The sequence below is a fragment of the Vigna unguiculata genome, chromosome 6 (genome assembly GCF_004118075.2).
Source record: "Vigna unguiculata cultivar IT97K-499-35 chromosome 6, ASM411807v1, whole genome shotgun sequence".
Classification (NCBI taxonomy): domain Eukaryota; kingdom Viridiplantae; phylum Streptophyta; class Magnoliopsida; order Fabales; family Fabaceae; genus Vigna; species Vigna unguiculata.
Genome location: NC_040284.1, coordinates 23,055,125 through 23,078,593, shown reverse-complemented (window position 1 = coordinate 23,078,593; position 23,469 = coordinate 23,055,125). Strand labels below are relative to the sequence as shown.

General features: G+C 34.6%; 3 protein-coding genes across 3 annotated transcripts; all 3 read left to right on the top strand.

Moving 5' to 3' along the window:
- Positions 1–7,623: 7,623 nt before the first annotated feature.
- Positions 7,624–13,104, top strand: LOC114187879 (respiratory burst oxidase homolog protein B-like). The gene is made up of 12 exons (XM_028076275.1): positions 7,624–8,241; positions 8,807–8,963; positions 10,021–10,069; positions 10,186–10,299; positions 10,386–10,814; positions 10,916–11,302; positions 11,388–11,483; positions 11,585–11,700; positions 11,796–11,898; positions 11,987–12,060; positions 12,160–12,674; positions 12,766–13,104. The coding sequence occupies exons 1-12, from the start codon at positions 7,746–7,748 to the stop codon at positions 12,873–12,875; spliced, it is 2,646 nt and encodes an 881-aa protein (XP_027932076.1). The 5' UTR covers positions 7,624–7,745; the 3' UTR covers positions 12,876–13,104.
- A 2,743-nt stretch (positions 13,105–15,847) lies between these two features.
- On the top strand, positions 15,848–17,520 carry LOC114187121 (heavy metal-associated isoprenylated plant protein 35). The gene is made up of 3 exons (XM_028075254.1): positions 15,848–16,019; positions 16,108–16,183; positions 16,355–17,520. Exons 1-3 carry the CDS (start codon positions 15,951–15,953, stop codon positions 17,335–17,337), a joined length of 1,128 nt encoding a protein of 375 aa, XP_027931055.1. The 5' UTR covers positions 15,848–15,950; the 3' UTR covers positions 17,338–17,520.
- A 1,877-nt stretch (positions 17,521–19,397) lies between these two features.
- Positions 19,398–23,255, top strand: LOC114187257 (cell cycle checkpoint control protein RAD9A). The gene is made up of 10 exons (XM_028075452.1): positions 19,398–19,602; positions 19,893–20,012; positions 20,090–20,198; positions 20,721–20,972; positions 21,044–21,156; positions 21,368–21,432; positions 21,766–22,019; positions 22,089–22,245; positions 22,531–22,565; positions 22,651–23,255. Exons 1-10 carry the CDS (start codon positions 19,498–19,500, stop codon positions 22,788–22,790), a joined length of 1,350 nt encoding a protein of 449 aa, XP_027931253.1. The 5' UTR covers positions 19,398–19,497; the 3' UTR covers positions 22,791–23,255.
- The last annotated feature ends 214 nt before the right edge of the window (positions 23,256–23,469 follow it).

Genomic DNA, 23,469 nt, shown 5'->3' with positions numbered 1-23,469 from the left:
GGATAAAGTGCCAATCGTATAACCTGAAATAACATGCAAGCAGTTACAAATAATTATGATCTGAGTATGAGGTTTCTCCGAAAGGATGAACACGCAGCACTACCCACTTGACCAAAAGCTATAGCTATTAGTAAGGGTTCACACTTTGATACTTAATCCCTCGGTCCCATATAATTAAATAATAATCCATTTATAAATAAAAAATAATTAATCACTATATTAATTAAATTAAATATTATTTTATAAACTAAAAATTATTGGTGTTTAAATTGATATCTATACTAAATACAAATTTATAATTGACTTGTAAATTAAAATCTATATTGATCTCTAATTTTAAGTACTAAAATTTAAGCTACTTACTATCATTAAATTTTAAATTGATCTCTAATAAATTAATTTTTAATTAATTAAAACCGATTTATAATCTAATATTCATTTACTAATATTAGATATACTTTTTATATATTAGTAATTATAATTTTTTAAATAATAATAGAGATTATTTTAAATATTAATAATTTTTAATTTATATAATGGTGTCTAATTTAGTTAATACATGATCAATTATTTAAAGTCTTTAAATTAATGGTTATTTAATGATTTTTGTTATAATTTGTCACATGTAAGATTTAATAAACATAATAGACTTTCATGATGATAATAAAATATTTATTAAATCTTTACATTATTTTTTATTTGTAATTCATAATAAATACACGAGTACAAATGAAATGAAGACCAACATCTTCAACTTTGAAAACATCTAAATAGTTTTTTCTCATAATCCAACAATTAAAAAGACAGGAAGAAATGTATCTTTCCCTGATATGGGTATTAAATTATGTATGTACACGTGGCAGGGTTCATTTAGCTTTCGTCACAAAAAGCGTGTATTTCATTTTAGAAAGTGTGTTCAAAAAGGTGTTAGGTTTTGATTTATGCCAATAAAACACCTGCGCTTCCATAATTCGACTTTGTGACAAATTAAACAGAAGAATAAATAAATATAAGTATTCTAGAACGCAATACGATAACTGTTTAGGTTTTGATTTTTCTCTATTATAAGAAGAAAAAACATGTGCTTTAATAATTCCAAATAATACAGTACGTAGAAGAAGTCCGAATATAATAAAAACAACTTACAATTATTATTTTATTATTATTATTATTATTATTATTATTATTATTATTATGAGATCTATTTAATTGTGTTCGGTTGGAGATTTAGTTGTTGAAAATTTATTTAGGTTAACTTCGTTCAATGGAACGATTCATATATAAAATATTTTCCAACAATGACTATTCTGGTCAAAAGCATTTTTCGTGTAATAGTTTAACATGAAAATTTGTTGGTTACACAAATACTATAATGCTAACATACCAACCTTTTTAGTGATGTTAGCACAATCTCTCGTGTTGTTCTTGATGCAAAGTTTGAACACAACAATGTTATCTGTTGCGTAATGGTAACTAATCACGGTTTCTTCATCTCAACGTGTTCGTCGTTTTCTGTTCAAAATTTACAATAACATCGTACAATTAATCTAAAACATTTCATATGAGTCAGTGATTCGTGGAAACCTAGTTCTTGTCTCTTTCCTACCTTGGCATGTGTTATGTTTTATTGATGAACACATACACATTTTTCGTTGTGTGCCTCTCTTCCGTAACCAAAACCTGCTTCTTCTATATTTTCCGTAGTCTAACAAGTAGATATTTCATTTGACATTTTCTTTTAGATATTGAGTTTATTGAGTTTTAATTTCATCCACTTTTTTGACTCCTTCCATTTTCATTGTTCAACGACACATCAGAAGAGACACCCCTTCACTTAACTTTTATTCATTAAAAAATGATATATGAAAATTAAATACAGACTTATTGGATATTTGATTATATAAGATAAGTACGTAGGTTAAATATGTCTTTTATATTCAAATTATTTCAAAAGTTCTGTTTTGTTTTTAAATTAATTTTTTTCGAAAAATATTATTTTAACAAATATATATGTCGGAAATTCAAGTGTGAGTCTAAGTCTCATATCGAGTAGAAATGAGAAAGTTGAGTTTCATATAATGATCAAGACCCATAAATTTAATGCCTTAAGGTTTTTGGTTGAAACTGATGTCATTCTCAGTGATATTGTAATATATATTTAATGTTTGTGATATACATGTCAAAGTGAATCAATCCGGCTCATAGTGGTTGACTTACCATGAGCCGGGTTGAAAATGAGTGAACTCATCCCGACTCACTTTATGGTGAGTCAAAAATTTTGCAACCTGGTTTAACCCATCACGGGTTGGTGGGTTAAGTGGGTTGACTCACCAACCCACATAAAAAAAATTATCTATGTATTTAAATAATTTTTTTAGCAAACCATGAGATGATAATAACCAATGTCTTCATCATGTTCACCACTAATATATGATGAATTGTTTCCAAAAAAGTATCCATATAGTTCAAGAAAACATTGTTAATATTACACATTTTTTATCATGTTATTCAACAAAATATAAATAAAAAAACTACACATTTTTGTCATGTTAATTAGAAAAATTTGTTTATAAGACGGTTGCTTGAGTAATTTACTATAAAGATTATAGTTAAAGATGAAACTGGACAATTAAATTAACCGGATTGAGTTCAATTCATCTTTGAAAAAACTGAATTTTGTTCAGCTCAACCCGACTTAAATCCACGGTGAACCGGATTGGTTGATAGGATTAAATCTATTTTGATATATAATTTAATTAAACGATAAATTAAGTATGTAATTTAATATCAGGATGCAACACAATTTTTAAAATTAATTTGAGTTCATAAAACATATATAGAGACAAAAATATATTTATCTTTAAAATAAGTAAAACAAATCTTTTTATAAACTAGTTTTACAATATAAATTTAGATTTAAAGGTTTGATAGCATTTTTATTTTCTATTTGTGACAATAATTCATTTTTTTATTGAATGTAGTCTTCATATTTCAAAAAAGAAAAAAACTTGGCATTAACCTCATCCCTCACCTTTTGTATTTGGACAATAAATATATAAAATGAATAATTTCATTCTTTAGACAATGTTAACGGTAATTTCAAGAAACGAATTGAGTATTTTTTTTTAAATATAAAAACAAAATTAAAATTTAAAAGCAAATAAGAAAACATTAAATCGTTAGGTAAGAAAAATGTTAAACTTTTTTTCATATATTATTACAATAAAATATTTTATTAACGATGATTAAAAGTTTTTAATCATTATAGTGATCAATTTATAAAATAAAAAAAATTATTAATAACTAAAATAGTCACTACTATAAATAAAAAATATAATGGGTCGTTAATTTGGTCATCTATTAATTAAATACTAATTTAGAAATTAATTTTTTAGATAACCTAAACCTCGGTAACTAATATTAAGTGACCAATTTTGTTGGGTAGCTGATTTTATAAATCAATTAATTTAGAGATAAATTATAATTTTTTACTCATAATAATAATTATACAATTATTCTAGTAACTAATAATTTTTTATTTTATAATTTAATATCTAAATTGATTATTATAATGACTAATAATTTTTATCACCAAATTTTATTATTAGTGAGACATTATATATATATATATATATATATATATATAAAAGAATTGGTAATGTTATAAAATTGCAGATCATAAAAAAAACAATGAATGAAATATTAAGTTAATAATTTAGTGAAACTAAAACTGAGATAGCTAAAGTTGAAAATCGATCTATACATAGAAACTGCAGATTTTTTATTTTTTTTATGGAATTTTATAATTCAAGTTATTTCCGACACGTAAAAGTCAAAGCAATATCTGACTTTTCTTAGTTTTGGGTCAACCATAATTATGTGCATTTTATCTAACAACCATCTCCACTATAATAATGTACATGTACTTAAATCTTTTATTTTTTTCTTACCAATGACTTAATTCATTGTTGAATGTGTTCACAAAACTACTATTCTAAGTATTTTTGTTATACATTTATAAAAGTATGCATACAAATTGTCGCGGTTGAATCTTTGACTTCAAAACCTATATTTCGTGGAGAATAAAAGGACGTAATATTGGGAAAAAAAATACATAAATATCAATCTGAAAGATAGAACCTTATGTGAAACTCAGTTTCTTCTAAAATTTCATAAGATAGAACTCGCATTAACCCATCTTTATCAAGAGACATGAATATTTTATTTATAAGACTAGACACTTTATAATGATTTCATAGCACTCTAATAATAAATGAGTTTCAATAAATTTTATTATGATAAAGTTTGATATTATGTTAGAAAATAAATTTAAATTTAATTCATCCATCATATAATGAAGATGTAAGATGAATATTGTGTCCATTTTTTTACTTTAAAATGTAGTAGTTGATGATTTACCAACAAATTATTAGGATTATTAAAAAATTATAAATTTAGTTTATCTGTTAAAAATTCAAATATAAAATAAAATTTGTACAATGAATTATATATATATATATATATATATATATATAACAAAAGCAAGATTCTCAAACATTAAATCTATGTTAGAAATGATCTTATATAAATAACTCATTCCTAATAAAAAAAAGACTCACAAGAGATTTTCTCCTTCAAAAAAAAATTCTAAAAAGTAATAGTCACCAATAATACAAAATAAAAACGTAAAAAATTTAAGATAATTGAGTTAAAAAAATCATATTTATTTATTTTTTAAATTTAAAATATAAATGAATTTTAATTTTACCTGAAAATTTATTAACTAAAAATATAATAACCTTAAATTTCATTTGAAAAAACCAAAGGTTCGTGTTTTCCTTCATGATTACGAAAAATCATTTTCTTATAAAGTCTTTAACTTTTCTGTTAAACCTTTTCTTTTAAAATTAAATAATCGTTATTTTAAATAATTAAGAAACTACCTAGAATGTTTTTTAAAAGTGCCAGTGTATTAGTGATATTCTAGATTGTTTATCGTCAACTGTCAACTGTTGTACTAACCAATTGTTGAGCACCGTTAACTCGTTGCAAATTTATTAAGGACATTTTAACTACCTAGTTTAACAAACAAAATTTTTCATAACTTTTATTAACTGTAATATAATTATGATAACAAAATTATCATAAAAAAAATAAAAGAAAGACCAGTAAATGGCCATCCTAAATTGACAAGATCATCAAAACGATATAAATTCATCGGTCGTAAATTAATTTAGTCTATTTCTATTTTTGTTAGTTATTTCCCTTCAACTACCATCGTATATTTCTTGATTTTTTATAATTATAAAATGCTACTTGTTAAGCATGCAAAAAGAAAAAAATATATCCATTTGTCTCTGTCGGAAATAATCCACAACACGTGTTTATAATACCTCTTCCCTCCCAAATTGACATTTTTAATATACGACAATAGTCATAACAAATAAATATTAAGTATTAAAGTTATATTAATTTAGTTTTTCTTTTTAATTATGAAGGAAAAAACAAATGTTAAAATTATTTTCAGGAGTAAGATAATGATCGGTTCAGTAGCTATACGAGCTGAATAAATAATATTTATTTATCTTTTAACGACCTCGTGATACAAACAATGGCTTATTTTTGTGACTTTTAAGAAATGTTTGTTTTTTATACATATAAGAACACTGGTATTAGTTTTTAGATGGATCATATATTCATCCCAATAAAATGAATAAATTAGATTTTTTTTTTTACTATATGGTTCAATACAAATATTTTCTTAAGAATAAATATATTTTTTCTCACACTAACTTAAATATAAATATATTTTGAGTGCTTTATTTTATTTTAATGATATGATCTCTACCACTCCCTTTTCATTTAAATGAGAATTTATTTGACACATGTTCTAGCTAAAATTCCTAAGAAAGCTTAAACTAAAGATATAATATGTGTTGTTTATAATGTTGGTGTAAAGCTCTGTTTATAGATTTAAAAATAATTAATATCCATATTAGTACTTAGAAGTAGTAGGATAATTAATTTTATCACATAATAAAATAAAACAGGATTTTCTATTTTGGATTTTATGTCCAGCACCGGAATTTAAAATAAAAATAATATTTTTTACTTATGTATAAGAAGGAAACTTAAGACATGTATTTATATTTTAAAATTAATACAATAAAATAAAGAAATATAATAATTGTTTAATTCTAATAAAATATTAGATATAAAAAAGGAATGGTTGGGAACAGTATATTTAGCAAACAAAGAAAAGCAAGTGGTGAAGAGATGAAAACGACGTGTTTTAAATATTACCAAATCTGAAACTTGGATCCAGAGACGTCACGCGCACATCCTCTCTCGCTACTGTTTCTATATAATCACGGATCAATGTTATCAAATTTAGTCTATGAAGTGTCAGGAAAATAAGTACTACCATGATCAAATCATTTGAAATGGTAGATCACATTCCAGCTTCAAAAGATTAAATAAAATAGAAAAACATAATTAAATGCCCTTTATCACACTGACACACTCACACAACACGGGTTGTTAATGCAATTCCTACTTATGGTCAAATTTGTCCTACTATACGGTTAAACTGTACATCCATATCCATATGCTGTATACCATTTATAATCTACACTCAAAATACTTAACTTTAAATTCTGAAAAATAACATGTAAATGCTACCTACCCTAAATTCATAATTAGAAATGTCAAAAAAAAAATCTCTATCAACGAGTATCTGTAGATAAAACTCACAACGGATAGAACATGGATATTAAAAATAGATATCCAAGTATTATATATTAGTAAAAAACATTATGACCTAATTTTTTCCTCTGTCTTGTCTTCTGTCTTTATTTTCTTAGCTTCAAGTATTGATACATTGTTTTCTTTCAGGTACATTCATTGACATTCTTCTCTATCCTTTCTTTGAAATTGGACATAGTCATCAAACCCTATATAAACAATATGCTTGTTATCAGAATCAAAATAAGAATACTTGACACATGGTAGTTGAGATTTATTATTCGTTTATTTTGTTTATTTTTCAATTAATCCGAAAAAATGGGTTTGTTGATCAAAATACTAATTAATTGTGTTAAACATCATTTTATATATACCTTTATAGTTATTTGGACTTGTATGAATTTGAGTACTTACATAATGAATATCCAATAAATATGTGTACGAGTACGGAAGAGATATTTATCTGGTAGGGTAGTTACTATCCATATTGTTGACATTCCTAACCATAATGCGGTAGAGCAATCTAAGTGAGAAATTATAAATTTTTTCAGGAGGAGAGTATACGTAGTAGAATACAAACAAATACGTATTGAGAGAGGGTATAAGAAAAGAAATGTACGATGATGATTACGTAAGAAAGACGAAGGATAAAATAAGTGCTTGTGAAGAAGCATCGAGGAGGAGTAGGAGGGTTTGAATATCAACAACTATGCACCCTCGTCAACTAACGCGCCCAAACACGAAAATAATTGTCCACATGCAACTTTTGATTTTTTATCATAGTCCCCTCCATTTTTGACTTCTCTCTCACCCTTCACGCGTTATTTTGCCTTTCTGCATCACTCACCACTTCCTCTCTCTCATTTCCTATATATATTTTCCCAAACACTATCTTCGTTTCGTAACACAACTTCATCAACCCCTGATACAAATACAAATAAGCGGTTTTGAATAGGTTTCGTTTGGTCAGAAGCAGCGTTAACTGAAGGGATTTTGACGTGATGGAGATTGAAGAGCATCAAATAGAGTCATGGTCGGAGACGGGGAGCTCCGGGAGCCGGAGCACGCGAGTGGGCTTCAGCGGGCCCATGAGCGGCCCATTGGTCTCCAACAAGAAGAGCAGCAAGAAGAGCGCCAGGTTCAAGGATGAGGAGGAGTTGGTGGAGATAACGCTGGACGTTCGCGACGACGTCGTTTCGGTTCAAAACATCAGGGGCGGAGACCCCGAGACCGCGCTCCTCGCCTCCCGCCTCGAGAAGCGGCCCTCCTCGCTGTCGGTGCGGCTCCGGCAGGTCTCGCAGGAGCTCAAGAGAATGACCTCGTCCAAGAAGTTCGACAGGGTCGATAGGTCCAAGTCTGGCGCCGCTCGCGCTCTCCGAGGTTTCAAGTTCATGACCAAAAATGTCGGAACCGAAGGTTGGTCGCAGGTGGAGAAGCGCTTTCTTGACTTGGCCGTTGAGGGCAAATTGCCCAGAACGCGCTTCGGTCAGTGCATTGGTAAGCATTCTTTCTCTTCTTTCTTACTTTCGCAATTATTATTATTGTATATAAAAACCAATATGCTCAGTGTATGAAAAATTTGCGATAACAACACACTTTTATCGTTTTATGTTTTATTCATCCTTTCTTAACATTTTTTGTATTATATTATGTACGATGATATATTATAAAAAATGTTAAAAGAAAGAATGTCACTGCCATAGCCACTCTTATAAACTATAGTTTCTCCTGCAGGATTGGTCAACATTGCATAATGTTTCTCCCTTCATTTTTATAAGTTATACTCATGCATGCATCTAGACGTTTTTATTATTATTTTTTATGTAAGTCACTTAATATTTTTATAAAATAATGTATTTTTTAATATATCCCTCTACTTGCTCCATGCTTTAATCATTAGTTTACTAAAGTAATTTAATTTTTTTTATTTGAATATTGTTAGCAAATTTTAATAATTTTCGAAACCTTTACAAGTTAATTAAGAAATAGAATAGTAAAAAAGTTTTACTACAGTATTGAAGAAAACCTTTGCTAAATGTATTTTGGACAAAATGATTTATAGGTATGCACGAGAAGGAGTTTGCTGGGGAATTATTTGACGCATTATCTCGTCGTCGAGGCATAACATCAGCTTCCATAACAAAAGATGAGTTGCGTGAATTTTGGGAACAAATTACCGACCAGAGCTTTGATTCAAGGCTCCAGACCTTCTTTGATATGTAAGTTTTCAATTCCTCAGTGTTTTTTTTTTTTTTTCATTAAAATCCTCATATAATATCTATAATGTCCTAAACCCTGTAAACTATAGAACATCGTCGGACATTATGGGACATTGATCCGCAATTATTTTCCGCTATCAAACAGAAAAAAAAAAAAAAACGCCGCATTTCGTGCATTTGCATATGAAACACGCGTCATAATCCAGTTATTGACTCTATAATGTGAAACATGGGAAGCAATAATAGGAATGAGACATTTCTCTAAGTAATTGAAGACGTTTTTCGCAATTAATGCTGCTGTGTGGTTGAAGTAAGAATGAATGAATGATTTAATTAATGAAAATAGTTCTGAGGTTAATTAATTACATTTGTTTATGACACAACCAGTCCTTTTTCATGGTTAATTATTATCCACTTTTTTGGTACAAAAATAGTTGTATATAGGTAAAGAGGTAAACATGGACACAATTTTTTCTCTGAGCATTTGTTTAACAAATTGAATTTTTTTCATCTAAATTAAGAAGTGTTCACCTATTTTACGACTAAATTCTTCGAGAATGTCAAATATTTATTTGTTGTTGTAAAATGTGACTTTTAAACACTTTTAGGGGAAAAAAAATCTTTTATAATTCTTTACTGGTGTGAGTTGTTTTATTCGTTGTTCAAACCTAAACATATTTTGTAATGGGATTAGGTGTGGAATAGTCCAGGGTAGGGTAGAAAGTACGAAGAAATCAGCATATATAATAACAATTGAATATTCTAAAGACAAATTAAAAACATGCACACTTCTAAAAGAAAGGGAAAAAAAAATTAAAGCTTTGCCCTTTAAGGAAAAAGAAGCAGTCAACGGATGGATGGGTTGACTATTGAAAACTCTGTGTGAAATTATCAGCAGCTATTTGAGAAACATTACGTTTACGTAGTATACATATCCAAGTAAAAAACAAAACAAAACAACTACTAGTTCATGTTCAATGTCAACATTATTGAATTTTGATTGGACCCTCACCCATTTCCTGCGAAACTGTCCCTAAATAATTTGAATTCATGTCAGGGTGGACAAAAATGCCGACGGAAGAATCACCCAAGAAGAAGTTCAAGAGGTGAGTGTTTACTGTGATAAAAATAATTATAAGAGCTCACTCTTTTACAGTGACAATAAACTAAAGGTGATTTTACAAGAAACTTATGGAAATGTGAACTTTATGTGATTTTACAGATTATCGCCTTAAGCGCTTCGGCTAATAAGCTGTCGAAACTACAAGAACGTTCAGATGAATATGCAGCTCTTATCATGGAGGAGTTGGATCCAGACAACCTTGGATACATCGAGGTTTGTGTTCTATCATCAAACTACTGAAAACTAAGAATACTTGTCTTAAATTTCAAACTTTTCAACTCACCCACTGCAACTTGCAGCTGCACAACTTGGAAATGCTTCTTCTGCAAGCACCAGCACAATCAACTCACATAACAACGGATAGTCGTGTGATGAGTCAAATGCTGAGCCAGAAACTGGTCCCAACCAAAGAGTACAACCCTATAAAGCGTGGGTTCCGGGCACTGGCTTACTTTGTGGAGGACAATTGGAAAAGAATCTGGGTTATTGCTCTTTGGCTTGCAATTTGTGCTGCTCTTTTCACTTGGAAGTTCATCCAGTACAAGCACCGTGCCGTGTTCCACGTCATGGGCTATTGTGTCACAGCAGCCAAAGGTGCTGCTGAGACCCTCAAGTTCAACATGGCCTTAATCCTCTTACCCGTTTGCAGAAACACCATCACTTGGCTCAGAAGTAAAACCAAGTTAGGCATGGCTGTTCCCTTTGACGACAACATCAACTTTCACAAGGTAATAACATTAGCATAATGTGTCACACGAAGATTATCTTATCATTATCACAGTACATAGTTTCGTTTTTCTTTGCTGATAATGGTTTTGATTTGATACAGGTGATAGCTTTTGGCATTGCAATTGGGGTTGGGATACATGCACTTTGTCATTTAACATGTGACTTCCCAAGGTTGTTACATACGACAGATGACGAATATGAGCCCATGAAGCCATTTTTTGGAGAAGAGAGACCCGATGATTATTGGTGGTTCGTGAAAGGGACAGAGGGTTGGACCGGGATAACCATTGTGGTGCTTATGGCTATTGCCTTCACTTTGGCTCAACCCTGGTTCCGAAGAAACAGATTGAACCTCCCCAAGCCTCTCAAAAAGCTCACTGGCTTCAACGCCTTTTGGTACTCTCATCATCTTTTTGTCATCGTCTATGCCCTTTTCATCGTTCACGGATACTACTTGTACCTCTCCAAGGAATGGTACAAGAAAACGGTATGCACGCATGCATCAACTATTACCACCCTTTAACTTTGCTTCATATGAAATATTGTTCTTAATTCAGAATTTATTTCCACAGACTTGGATGTATCTTGCAATTCCTATGATACTATACGCATGCGAGCGATTGCTTCGTGCTTTCAGGTCTGGCTACAAAAGTGTCAAGATTTTGAAGGTAAAACATCACCTTCTCTCACTTGAAGTTCTTATTAAGTTCAATTTTTCGTTTTTTCTATTATAAACTAATGTTTTCAATGCATTTTTCTTGAAACTCAGGTGGCAGTGTACCCAGGAAATGTGTTGGCCTTACATGTATCTAAACCACAAGGATTCAAGTACTCTAGTGGACAGTATATTTTCGTTAACTGTTCAGATGTTTCTCCATTTCAATGGTATAATAAACATTCCTTTTTTGTTACTGTTATTCTGTTACACATTACTATTAAAACTTTCTGGTGTTGACGAAGTTGACAACGTTGTTGTGTAGGCATCCTTTCTCTATTACATCAGCCCCAGGAGATGACTATGTAAGCGTTCACATTCGGACATTGGGTGATTGGACATCACAGCTTAAGAATGTTTTTGCCAAGGTAAATTTTGCTCGAGACACAACCATTTATCCTAAAAAATGTTGCATATAATGTAATACCTTACCTTGTTATTTATTCCATTATGCAGGCATGTCAACCAGCAAGTGGTGACCAGAGTGGTCTTCTGCGAGCTGATATGTTACAAGGAAACAACATACCAAGGTAAGTTGAACGATAAAGGCAACGATTTTACTTCTGAAAACACCAAAACTGATTCCTAGTATTATACTGATTGTGGTGAAATTGAAATTGTTTTTGCAGGATGCCAAAGCTTGTGATCGATGGTCCTTATGGAGCTCCAGCACAAGACTACAAAGACTACGAAGTGATCCTTCTGGTGGGTCTGGGAATTGGAGCCACCCCTTTGATCAGTATCCTGAAAGACGTGCTGAACAACATGAAACAGCAGAAAGACTTAGAAGAAGGGATGGTAGAAAGTGGAGTTAAGAACAACAAGAGGAAACCTTTTGCCACCAACAGGGCCTATTTCTACTGGGTCACGCGTGAGCAAGGTTCCTTCGAATGGTTCAAGGGTGTGATGGATGATGTTGCAGAGTACGACAAAGATGGAATAATCGAGCTTCACAACTATTGCACAAGTGTGTACGAGGAAGGAGATGCTCGCTCTGCTTTGATCACCATGCTTCAATCTCTCCACCACGCGAAAAGTGGTGTGGATATTGTTTCAGGGACAAGGGTGAAGACACATTTTGCTAGACCAAATTGGCGCAGTGTTTTTAAACATACTGCACTCAAACACCCTGGAAAAAGAGTTGGTGAGTACTCTAATATTGCTCAAGTTCAATTTTTTCAATTCAATTTTGTATCATATTATCTCATTTTTCTATACAAATCGATTAATTTCAGGTGTTTTCTACTGTGGGGCGCACACATTGGTTGGAGAACTTAAAAGGCTTTCTCTTGACTTCTCCAGAAAAACCAACACTAAGTTCGATTTTCACAAAGAGAACTTCTAAATTCTTTTGTCATAATTCGTTATTTTTTCTTAACTGTGATAACGTGTATAATTTTCTGGGTTTTTTTTTTGTACTGGGTAGATAAGCAGCTAGCTGCAGTGGGTTGAGGTTTATACATACATGTATAAAAGAAATTGTATCATTTTGATGTAAAATGAACGATGAAATTGTTAACAATTAATGTTACCATCGAAGAAAGCCTTAAATGATTATCGCAACATATACCAAAGTGCTTGACTCAATTTCATCCACGATTTAGTGTGTATATATGCAACATAATTTAGTTCATCTTCCAACGTCATGTACCACACCACATATCCATACTTCTAACGAATCTCTGTACAAAAAATATGTCAATTTTCGCATGATAATGGATCGCATTTCTATTTCTGGAAAACTATTTTTTCAATCTAGAAAATTGCTTGAAAACTAGACTAAAACCATGGGCATGTACACATGTAATAGTCCCAGAAACTATGAAGTAAATTTTCCCAAACGATTTTCAATTGCAACTGCTTGGATATTGATGGAAATTATGACTAGAGGTGTCAATTTGGCCCAGTCCACAGGGTTTGGCCCTGACCCATGTGGGCTAGAGCCAAAAAAGCCCACATTGAAAAAAAGCCCCCAACAAAGAAATTCACAGGGCCAAAAACCCTACAAACGACCCCAACGGGCCCGACAACCTGTATGGACCTGACGACCCAAACAGGCCCTACGACCCAGACGGGCCCTACGACCCGAACGGGCCCGAAGACACGTACGGGGCCGACGACCCAGATGGGGCCGAAGACACGTACGGGGCCGACGACCCAGACGGACCCGACAACAAGGACGGGCCCGACGACCCGGACGGGCCCGACGGACCCGACAACCAGGATGGGCCCGATGACCTGGATGAGCCCGACGACCCGGACGGGCCTGACACCCAGACGGGCCCGACACCCAGAGGGACCGAATGAACCAAATGGGCCCGACGAGCCGGACGAACCCAACGACCCGGACAGGATCGACGACCCAAACGGGCCCAACGAACCATATAGGCCCGATGATCTAGAGATGTCCAACAACCCGAACGGGCCCGACCACCCGAACGGGTCGTCCGACCCATTCGAGTTGTCGAGTGCGTTCGGGTCGTCGAGCCCGTTCAGGTCGTCGGGCTCGTTCGGGTCATTGGGCCCGTTCGGGTCATCGGACTCGTTCGGGTCGTCTGGCACGTCTTGGTCGTCGGGCCCGTTCGGGTCGTGTGGCACGTTCGAGTCGTCGGTCCCATTTGGGTCGTCTGGCTTGTTCGGGTCGTCAGGCTCGTTCAGGTCGTCGGGCCCGTTCGGATTGTCGGGCCCATTTGGCTCGTTGGGTCCGTTCCGGTCGTCGGTCCTGTTCGGGTCGTCTGGCACGTCTGGGTCATCGGGCCCGTTCGGATTGTCTGGCCCGTTCGGGTCGTCGGGCCCGTTTTGATCGTCGGGTCCATACGAGTCGTTTGCCCGTTCGGGTCGTGGGGCCTGTCTGGATCATTGGGTCTGTTTGAATCGTTGGGCCCGTTCGGGTCGTCAGCCCGTTTAGATCGTTGGGCTCGTCTGGGTCGTAGGGCCCATTTGGCTCGTCTAGCCCGTCCGGGTTTTCGGGCCCGTTTGGTTCGTCGGGCCCGTCCGTGTTGTCTGGCCTGTCTGGGTTGTCAGGCATGTCCTGGTCGTCAGGCCCATCTTGGTCGTCTGGCCCGTTTGGGTTTTTGGGCCCGTCCGTGTTGTTTAGCATGTCCGGGTTGTCAAGCTCGTCCTGGTCGTCGGGCTCATCTTGGTCGTCGGGTCTGTCCTTGTCATTGGGTATGTCCTGGTCATTGGGCTCGTCCGTGTTGTCGAGCCCGTCCGGGTCATCGGGCCCGTTTGGGTCGCTCAATTTAATCTTTAACTCTGGCTTAATGTAGTATTATTTGGGGGGCTAACCCACCTTAGCCCTAGTCCTAACCCACTAGAGAGGGGGTTTTGGGGCTGGTACTTTTTTTTGGACCCCTCATTTAGGACCCCCCTAAAAGGGGACTTTATGAAGAGTGGCCAGGACTGGCCCATGAACTAGGGGTCAAATTGACACCTCTAATTATGACATATCTTCAATCTCATGAAAGTTACATTTCTTTCAAGTAAAACCTCTGAAAATATGGGTTGTTTCTGCAGCAAGTGGTTACAAGCATTGCCCTTCATTTATGTATATATTTATATCAAAAGAATTGTAAAAGAAACAAAAATTCACCTTCAAAGGGTGTCAGGGGCTGATTATGAAATTCACAAAACAGAAAAGGTGAAGAGGCATCAAATGCTATAATGATAAGTATCCATTACATAAACCACAATCGCATCAAGTTTTTAATAACTATTTAGAAGAAGGTAATTTGTACATAACAGTATATATGTTGCTATATTTTATTTTAATTAAAAGTCTAATGTTTATATTGATATTATTTTTAAATAATTATGCATAAATTTTTCTATAAAACTTACAACGATAATTTGTACGACATTTATCCAGTAAAAAATTATATCAATTGTATAACATTAAATCTTAATTTTTATTTAAATAATGATATTTTGATTACTAAATTTTGACAACTTTGAAATATTGAGAAAGAGAAAATAAAAACCAATTAAAAAATAATACCTAAGTTATAAGAAAAAGTTATCAAAATTTAGTAATTAAAAAATATTTTTCTTTTAATATAAATGAAAATTTGAAATGTGGGATTACGTTTAAGAAAAGTTACTATTAGATAAAATCCGATAAAAAATTGATAGCAATGATTAAATCTATAATATTAATATTTATTGAAGAACAGTCCAGAAAAAAATAATAGTATAGACCGGAGACATTGCTTTAAATTATTAGAACAATAACAAGAAGGAATTTCACCAAAAAAGTAAAATACTTAAAATAGTAGAATACATTTCCCTTTACTTCCATAGGATATATATATTGATGCCAAAGTATTAGAGCATCGTTTTCTTGCTTTTGAAGCATTTCAACCAGTTTCAAGCACCCTTCTGCTACACAACTGAAGCATCTCAATTAGTTTCTGTGTTTCCAATGGCTGCAACAGAAACAAGAGTCGAAGTTAGAGAACCAGAAGAAGGTTTAGAACATCTCACGTGCAAGGTTGAACATTCATTCTTCTCCCTTCTTCTCTCATAATTTCTCATCTCCACCAGATTCTAATCCTCTTCCTATCGCCTCTGTTCTCCAGAGCTGTGTGTTGAAAGTCTCCATTCATTGCCAAGCCTGCACAAGGAAAGTAAAGAAAATTCTACAGAGCATAGACGGTAATCATGTTTAAAACCTAACATCCTCGTAAATTTCCTTCAATCTTACCACTCTATTAAAATCTCTGTTAACGGTTTGATTAGTTTCTTAACTGAAGCTAGTGAACGGTTGTTTGTTTATTCTGAAATTCCAAGGTTGTCTTAATTACTACGAATTTCTCGTTGAGCCAGGTGTCTATTGCACAACGATTGATTTGAAGGAACAAAAGGTGGTGGTAAAGGGGAACGTGGACAGCGATACTTTGATTAAGAAATTAACGGAAACAGGGAAACGAGCAGAACTGTGGCCTGACCAACCCGAACTGAAGAAGAAGAAGAAGAAAAAGAAGAAGAAGAAGAAGAAGGCAAGCACAGAGAACAAAGAGAGACCGAGCGAGCAAGAAAGCAGCGAAGAAAGTAACCCAAGCGGCGACGAGAAACAAAACATCAACAACGAAAAGGAAGCTGTTAAGGTTGTCGTTCAAGACACGGGCAAAATCATGGAAGGTGGCAACATGATCAGAAGCAGCGAAGGGTTTTTCAACGTTAACAGAATGGGTGAAGGAAGCGCAACCGGCTTAGCCGGTTTGCAGTTCCAAGAGCCGAGGATGGAGCTGAGGCAAGCCATGACTCTGCCACCCGGTCACCAGTCATCGATGGGGGAGAGAAGGGTTACTATCAACGTGCCGGGAATTGACGATAACGGAGGAGCGAACGAGGGTGGGAGTGGAGGGAAAAAGTCGAAAAGCAAGGGGCAAAAGGGGAATGTTGTCATCAACGGTAACGAGGGTGGTGTTACTGTGGTCGAACACCCTGGTGGAGATTGGAACCCCAACCGGAACCAGATGCCCGGTGGTCATGGACATGGCCCGGGCCCAGGCCTGGTTACTATTTTGGGCCCACCCAATGAGAGTCCCACACGGCATCAGTTCCCACCGCACTATCATGCACCAGCATCTCCGGTGTATGGTGGAACCTACCACCCAACAACGTATCCCTCCGTCACCCGCTACGGTGCTGCGTATTATACGTCCTCGCAACCGTATTCGTATTCCCACGTGTATCGGTGCGCTGGGTCCGAGTCAGACTCAGAAACTTATCCTTCACCTTCACCACCCTCTTATTCCTTCGAATTGTTCAGCGATGAAAACCCCAATGCATGTTTTATCATGTGAGAGATCATGTCACAACCACCTTAACTAACTTTCTTTTCATCGTTAGTTAGTTAATTAGTTACTTGCTCTGTGCTTCAGTTAGGTTAATGTTAATCTCGGTGTGTTCTTCTCTTTAACTTGATGCGTGAACACCGGGTGTTTTCGTTTGAATTCTGAGTAAAATCATTTTATTTTTGTCTCCCAGATTCTCAAATCTTGTTTATAGGTACGAATTAATTAATTAATTATGATTTTATTTGTGAATCAATCTTTTTGGGGAAATTTTTTAAATTGGAATAAGATTCAGCTATAAGAAAATGGGAATGGGATTGAAGTTGTTGAACCGCTGAAAATGCCATCTTTAAATCTATGAAAAAGCTCTTTTTTGCTTCGATTCCCCCATCAACTTGATTATGCTTTTTGGAGATTCCCTTGTTATCTCTTAGCCAAACAGAATTTGGCTAAGAATTTATTCCTTTTCTTGCACAATTCAAAGCGCTGGAAATTTTAAAATTTACCTTCTTATGAAGTATGAATATGATGTCATTAGCTTTACGTTTTACTCTCCTTTTTTTCTTGTTTGCTCTGTGTTTTCATTAGCTAGTTTTTATGCTGCAAAAATAACTATTTTAAGCTTATGAACATTCAGCAGCAACCAAACACAACGTAGTGGTAGATTTTAGCTAATCACACTCAACTTTCTATCCCTTCCTATTGGTCCGATCAATATTCTGAGGAACCTGGTTCTTTCTCTGTATCTTTTCTCTTTTGTTGAGTATTCCTTCTGTGTTCTATACAATTCCAAACCACCTTTATCTTTAAGAGCAGTTGAATTCACATTCAAACCTTCAATAATCGTAGGCTTCAACTATTCATCTTCTCACACACGATTAATCTTTTTTTTTGGGGCGGATAATATGAAATACATAGAATAGTTAGATTATTTCTTGAAGAGGATCTGATACAAAAATAGCAAGTATAGCTTTCATGTATTTAGTTGCACTTTTTTTCTATGTACATTGATGCAATTCAATCCAATTCATCCTATCCTTTCACAAATCTACACACACGACATAATAAATTAAAGTTCGTATGCTCCATTTTTTTTAAATCAATGTCTGTTTAATAATTTTTTCACGTTATTCTTCTTTATAATTTTCAAATATATATGTGTGTGGCCTAAGAGTTTACTTATTCTTATACGAAACTTTGTGTGGACCGAGCAAGAAGGGGGCATTGGAATCACATCTTATGAAATTAAAGGATAATGCCACCTTACCCGTGTCAAAGTTAGCGATGACAAAGTGAGTCCGGTCTGTTTTGATCCGTCTCGTGTTTTGGTTCGCAAAGTACGGTTCGGATTGGTTCGTTCCGCAGTTTATTATTGGATTCTTTTTTCTGGTCTGTCCTGTCTCGCTGGTTGGTCCATGGCCCGCGAGCTGACCTGCATTTGTGATGAGTGAATTTTTTGTTGTGTTGAGCAAAATAAAAATCTTTTTATTTTTTCATAATGATTAATATTCATTTTCTATTAAAATAATTCAAATTAGTTTACCTAAAGTGCAATATTATAATTAAAGTACAATTGCAACATGTCACCTTATAAGACATGTACCTAAAATTGCATAAAAAGATATTTCATATTCAGTAACTAAAATCATTATCTTATATACAATTGTTATACATAAACATAATAATAATAATAAAACAAATAAAAGAAAATGAAAGAAAAAACGTGATAAATGATGTGAGAACTACAAAATAAGAACATATAATTTTGTAAGCGGGCTAGCAGGCCAGCCCGCTCCGTCCCGCCTTTAGCCTGCACGGGCTGCGGATCTATGCGGGCCAATGAGTTCTACATTTCAACCCATCCCGCATTTTTTTGTGCAAACCTGGGAGTCAATCTAGTCAGAATGATGCTAAATTAAACATAACATTGAAGACCAAATTGAATATGTTTAATAATCTAAAGAATCAAAGTGAATTAAATAAAATCTAGGATTAGAGAACCAAATATTTAAGCCTAAATTAAAACTAAAAAACAAATTGAATTTCATTAATGAACATCTGTAAAACAGCAATACAAACACATGATCCAACGGTGAATAGTAGCCTTCTTCCCGCCAAAACGCGAACCCTAATAAAGCGCGTTACGCACTGTGCCGCGTGGAACGAACTATGGAATTCAAGTTAAGCGATAACGCTCTCAAAACCTTTGCGCGATGCATCACTTGTCTCGCACGCATCGGAAACGAGCTTGCCATTCAAGCCTCTTCCTCTCAGGTAACAATAACATTCCTCTGCAACTCCAATTCTCATTTTCTTCATTTCCGTTTTCACCATTTCTCAATCCGAACGGAATTTTGCTTAATGATAATTTCGAACCAGATTAAGAGACGCGGAAAAACCACTTCTGTTTTCTCACTGTTTGCAGTAGCTCCTTACACTTTAGTTAGGGTTTTGTGAGCATAATTAGTGCTTTAAAGCGAACTGGAGAATGTTGATTATTGATTGTTCAGGAGTGTAATGCTCTGGTGTACTACTAATTTTTGTTTCTTGATTTGTTATTGAAGCTTCTTTTCCACACTATTAATTCTTCGCGTTCGGCCTACGAATGCATCGCTTTCAATCCTGACTTCTTTGACGCGTATACTGTTTCTGGTAATTCCGTGCAATGTAGTGTGCTTCTGAAGGTACGGACCGGTCTTTTCTCACTTTAAATTAAATGAGGTTTGCAAATAACAAGTTCTTTCTCACATACTCTGATTAGGCTGTTTGTGCTGTTCTAAGGACACCTATTACGAATATTGATCATTTGACTGTGATACTGCCTGATCCAGATGCTCCCAAAGTGCGGTGGATTTTGGATTGCTATAATGGTAAATTGCTTATTTAGTGTGTACGCTATCTCTGGTGGTTGCTCGACAAGGGAAAGTTATAGTACAAGAAATTGCATTTGGATTTAATTTGGTTACCATGGGAGACCAATCATTTAGTTGGTTTCTGAATTAAAACTAGCCACATTTTGTACTTGGCCAATGTTATGGAAACATACTTTTAATATTGATGGCATGCCCCCTTTCTTCGAGTGGGTTAACTTCTGCGTGTCAATTGCATCTTTTATCTTGGTCAGCAGCTAAAGGATTTGTTACTTCCCATCACTATACGCAACTTCCTCTGCAGATTTTGAAGTCTGCTGCTTATTAATGTTCTAAAAGTCTATAGTAGCAATTTTTTTCTTAAATGAGCTTAATGAAATTGTTGTAACTTCAATTCAATGTAATTTACTGTTTAAATGGTGTTAGGCATCTCATAATTTATGCGGCTATTTTCTGTGTGTGGTTTCCAACACATGTTTGACTGTAAGGTCGATTAGTAAGGATACGTTTTCATGACTGCAGGTATGAGAAAAAGCTATTGGATTACTTGCAATGTAGAACCTGACATACAACACTTGTCCCTTGATAGGCAAAAATTTCCCAGCAACTTTGTTGTGAGGCCTCGAGATCTGAACAGGTTACTTGCTAATTTTCAGTCCTCTCTTCAAGAGATCACTATCATTGCAACAGAACCTTCTGCTCTACCTCTTGATGGTGCAAATGAAATTGGTGGAAAGGCTGTTGAACTTCGAAGTTATATGGACCCAACCAAAGGTAAAGAGGATTCTTTTGTTGGTAGCTATATTGCAAACTGTATATATTTATGTTTGTGGATGTCATTGCAGACAATGATACATTGCTGCACACCCAACTATGGATAGATCCTAAAGCAGAATTTTTGCAGTATGTTCATACTGGAGATCCAATAGATGTGACTTTCAGTGTAAAAGAATTGAAGGTATGGCCTTTTGTTTGTAAGATTTTGTATGAGAGTTTAGCAAATGTTGTTAGAGATTTAAGTCAAATGTTATCATGTTTTTAAAATTTTATCATGTTTTTAAAATTTTATCATGTTTATCTCTCAGAATTTGTGTTATTCTTTCTTTCTTCCATTCTATGATAAATTAGAGTATTAAAATACACTTGGTATTTTTCTGATGAAACTGCAGGCATTTCTTTCATTTTGTGAGGGCTGTGAAGTTGACATCCATTTACATTTCGAGAAAGCTGGCGAGTAAGATGTATTTAATATCTAACACTGTTTATCCTCAATGGCATGGATTGTCCTATGAATACAAATTCATACCTTCTCTTTTATGTTATGGCATCATGCATATTGCTATGATGAGTGTAATTATCATAGATTAAACCCCAAATAGAACTAAGGAAATGTGAAAAGATGCATAGACAAATTGTCTTGGATTTTAGTGTGGAGAAATAAGCTACATACGCCCAAATAAATCGACATATTTTCTTGCATTCGGAATTTTATACTTTTATGTTTGTTTTTTGTAGTTACTATTTGTTATTTACGTTATTCTTGTATGATACTGTGTTCGGCAAGCAGACCTGTTCTTTTGGCGCCTAAGTTCGGTTTGGAAGATGGGTCTCACTCAAATTTTGATGCAACCCTTGTGCTGGCAACCATGTTAATATCTCAGCTTCATGAAGGGGCTGTCTCAGAACCTCCTGCGGGGGCCACCAGAGCACATTCTCATACTGAAGAAAGAAATGCATCTTACATGCAGCAAGAGAACTGTAGAGCAAATGCATCATCAGAGCTTCCATCTGATCACACCCGTATTTGGTCGGACCTCTCAGGTTGTTTAAATATTTGGATTGGATAATTTTTTATTGATCAAAATTCTCATAAGCTTTTTCATTTTGCAGCAAGTGTGTTTAAAAGCATTAGTCCTTTGGAAGAGCGGCAGGCACAAGGAGAAACCGTTTTTAATGATGATGGTGGAAGAGAAATTCAAAGAATTAGAACAATGCAAATTTCTAGAGTGGCATCAGTTGCAGGAAATAATCCCATTGACTCCAATTTGTATCCTTGATACTGCTGTTTGTGCCAATATCTTAGAAATTCTATCATGATTTACTGTCCCAGATGATGCTGCAGCTGCAAATGTTATTGTAATTTCTTTGTTTATATCCATTACCTGTTTGAATTCTCAGAGCAGATACAAAGTATGGGGTGCTCAAACTAGACACTAGGAATAAAGCCGTTTATATGGATTTTAGACTTGTTTGCCTGTTGAAACCCTTTTAATTTAAAGCAAATTGCTATCTTCATTCTCTCTTACTCTCTGTACCTTGACTGATGTCTCAGACCAACTGAATTGAATCATGGACCAGAGACTCAAGGTTAGTTAGTTTTGCTTTTTAAGGGGCGTGCCAAATGTTGTTGTAGTTTCATCAGCAACTAATATAATTGGTACATTTTACCCAGATGTGCTGCGAGATAATGTTCAAGCAATTTCACAACATCACCGCAGTAATTGGATTGAGGCTGAAGAGGATGATGAAGACGAAGAGGAGGAAAATGAGCAGTGCATTCAGTCAACACCGCCATACTATGAAGAGCATTAATTTAGACAACTCTACTGTAATGGTTCTCCTTTATCTCGACTACCTGCTTGTGGTGATTCTCCTAGGTTGCCTTGTCTTTTGAAGTTTTTTCTAATTGATCCAGTAATCCATCATTTAAAATGATAGAATAGCCATATATTGTTGACTTTCTTGTATATATTATACTATTTAACCTGCACAAAGGCCTAGTTTCTTACTGATAATTAGTCTACCTGTTTCGCTTCGCTTAAAACATAGGGGATACAGTATATGTTCTGACAAGCTTCCTGTATTCCCCCATTAGTCTGTTCTTGATCCTACTATGTACCCCAGAACTCTTACCCTGATCAATGGACAAATGGACGATGATCGCATTTTTAAAGGGTTCATTGATCGAAGTCTTGACCGTTCATGTCACCTGATAATACAGAAAAAAAGTTAAGGAAACGTGGTATAATGAAGAGATAAATGTTGTGATCCGACCATGAAGACACTGTCGAGGAATTAGATGAATCCGACGTTTAATATTAACTTAAAATTAAAGGAGGCAAACCAATGTTATATGTTCCTTTCCTTTCATCGTAGACAGACTGATTAATTGTTTACATTTATTCATATTCTTGAAATTTAGGATCTATCTTCTCGTACTCAAGAAGCCAACTGACTTCGTTTATATCAAATATCTCAAAATCGTAGTTTT

What these genes read in the sequence shown, in the direction of transcription:
- LOC114187879 (XM_028076275.1), top strand. Translation starts at nt 7,746, where the DNA reads ATGGAGATTGAAGAGCATCAAATAGAGTCATGGTCGGAGACGGGGAGC. An exon ending in AAAGTGTCAAGATTTTGAAG is followed by an intron (nt 11,484 to 11,584) that starts GTAAAACATCAC and finishes CTTGAAACTCAG; the next exon opens with GTGGCAGTGTACCCAGGAAA. An exon ending in ACACCCTGGAAAAAGAGTTG is followed by an intron (nt 12,675 to 12,765) that starts GTGAGTACTCTA and finishes GATTAATTTCAG; the next exon opens with GTGTTTTCTACTGTGGGGCG.
- LOC114187121 (XM_028075254.1), top strand. Translation starts at nt 15,951, where the DNA reads ATGGCTGCAACAGAAACAAGAGTCGAAGTTAGAGAACCAGAAGAAGGT. An exon ending in TAGAACATCTCACGTGCAAG is followed by an intron (nt 16,020 to 16,107) that starts GTTGAACATTCA and finishes TCTGTTCTCCAG; the next exon opens with AGCTGTGTGTTGAAAGTCTC. An exon ending in AATTCTACAGAGCATAGACG is followed by an intron (nt 16,184 to 16,354) that starts GTAATCATGTTT and finishes TCGTTGAGCCAG; the next exon opens with GTGTCTATTGCACAACGATT.
- LOC114187257 (XM_028075452.1), top strand. Translation starts at nt 19,498, where the DNA reads ATGGAATTCAAGTTAAGCGATAACGCTCTCAAAACCTTTGCGCGATGC. An exon ending in AATGTAGTGTGCTTCTGAAG is followed by an intron (nt 20,013 to 20,089) that starts GTACGGACCGGT and finishes TACTCTGATTAG; the next exon opens with GCTGTTTGTGCTGTTCTAAG. An exon ending in TCAGTGTAAAAGAATTGAAG is followed by an intron (nt 21,157 to 21,367) that starts GTATGGCCTTTT and finishes ATGAAACTGCAG; the next exon opens with GCATTTCTTTCATTTTGTGA.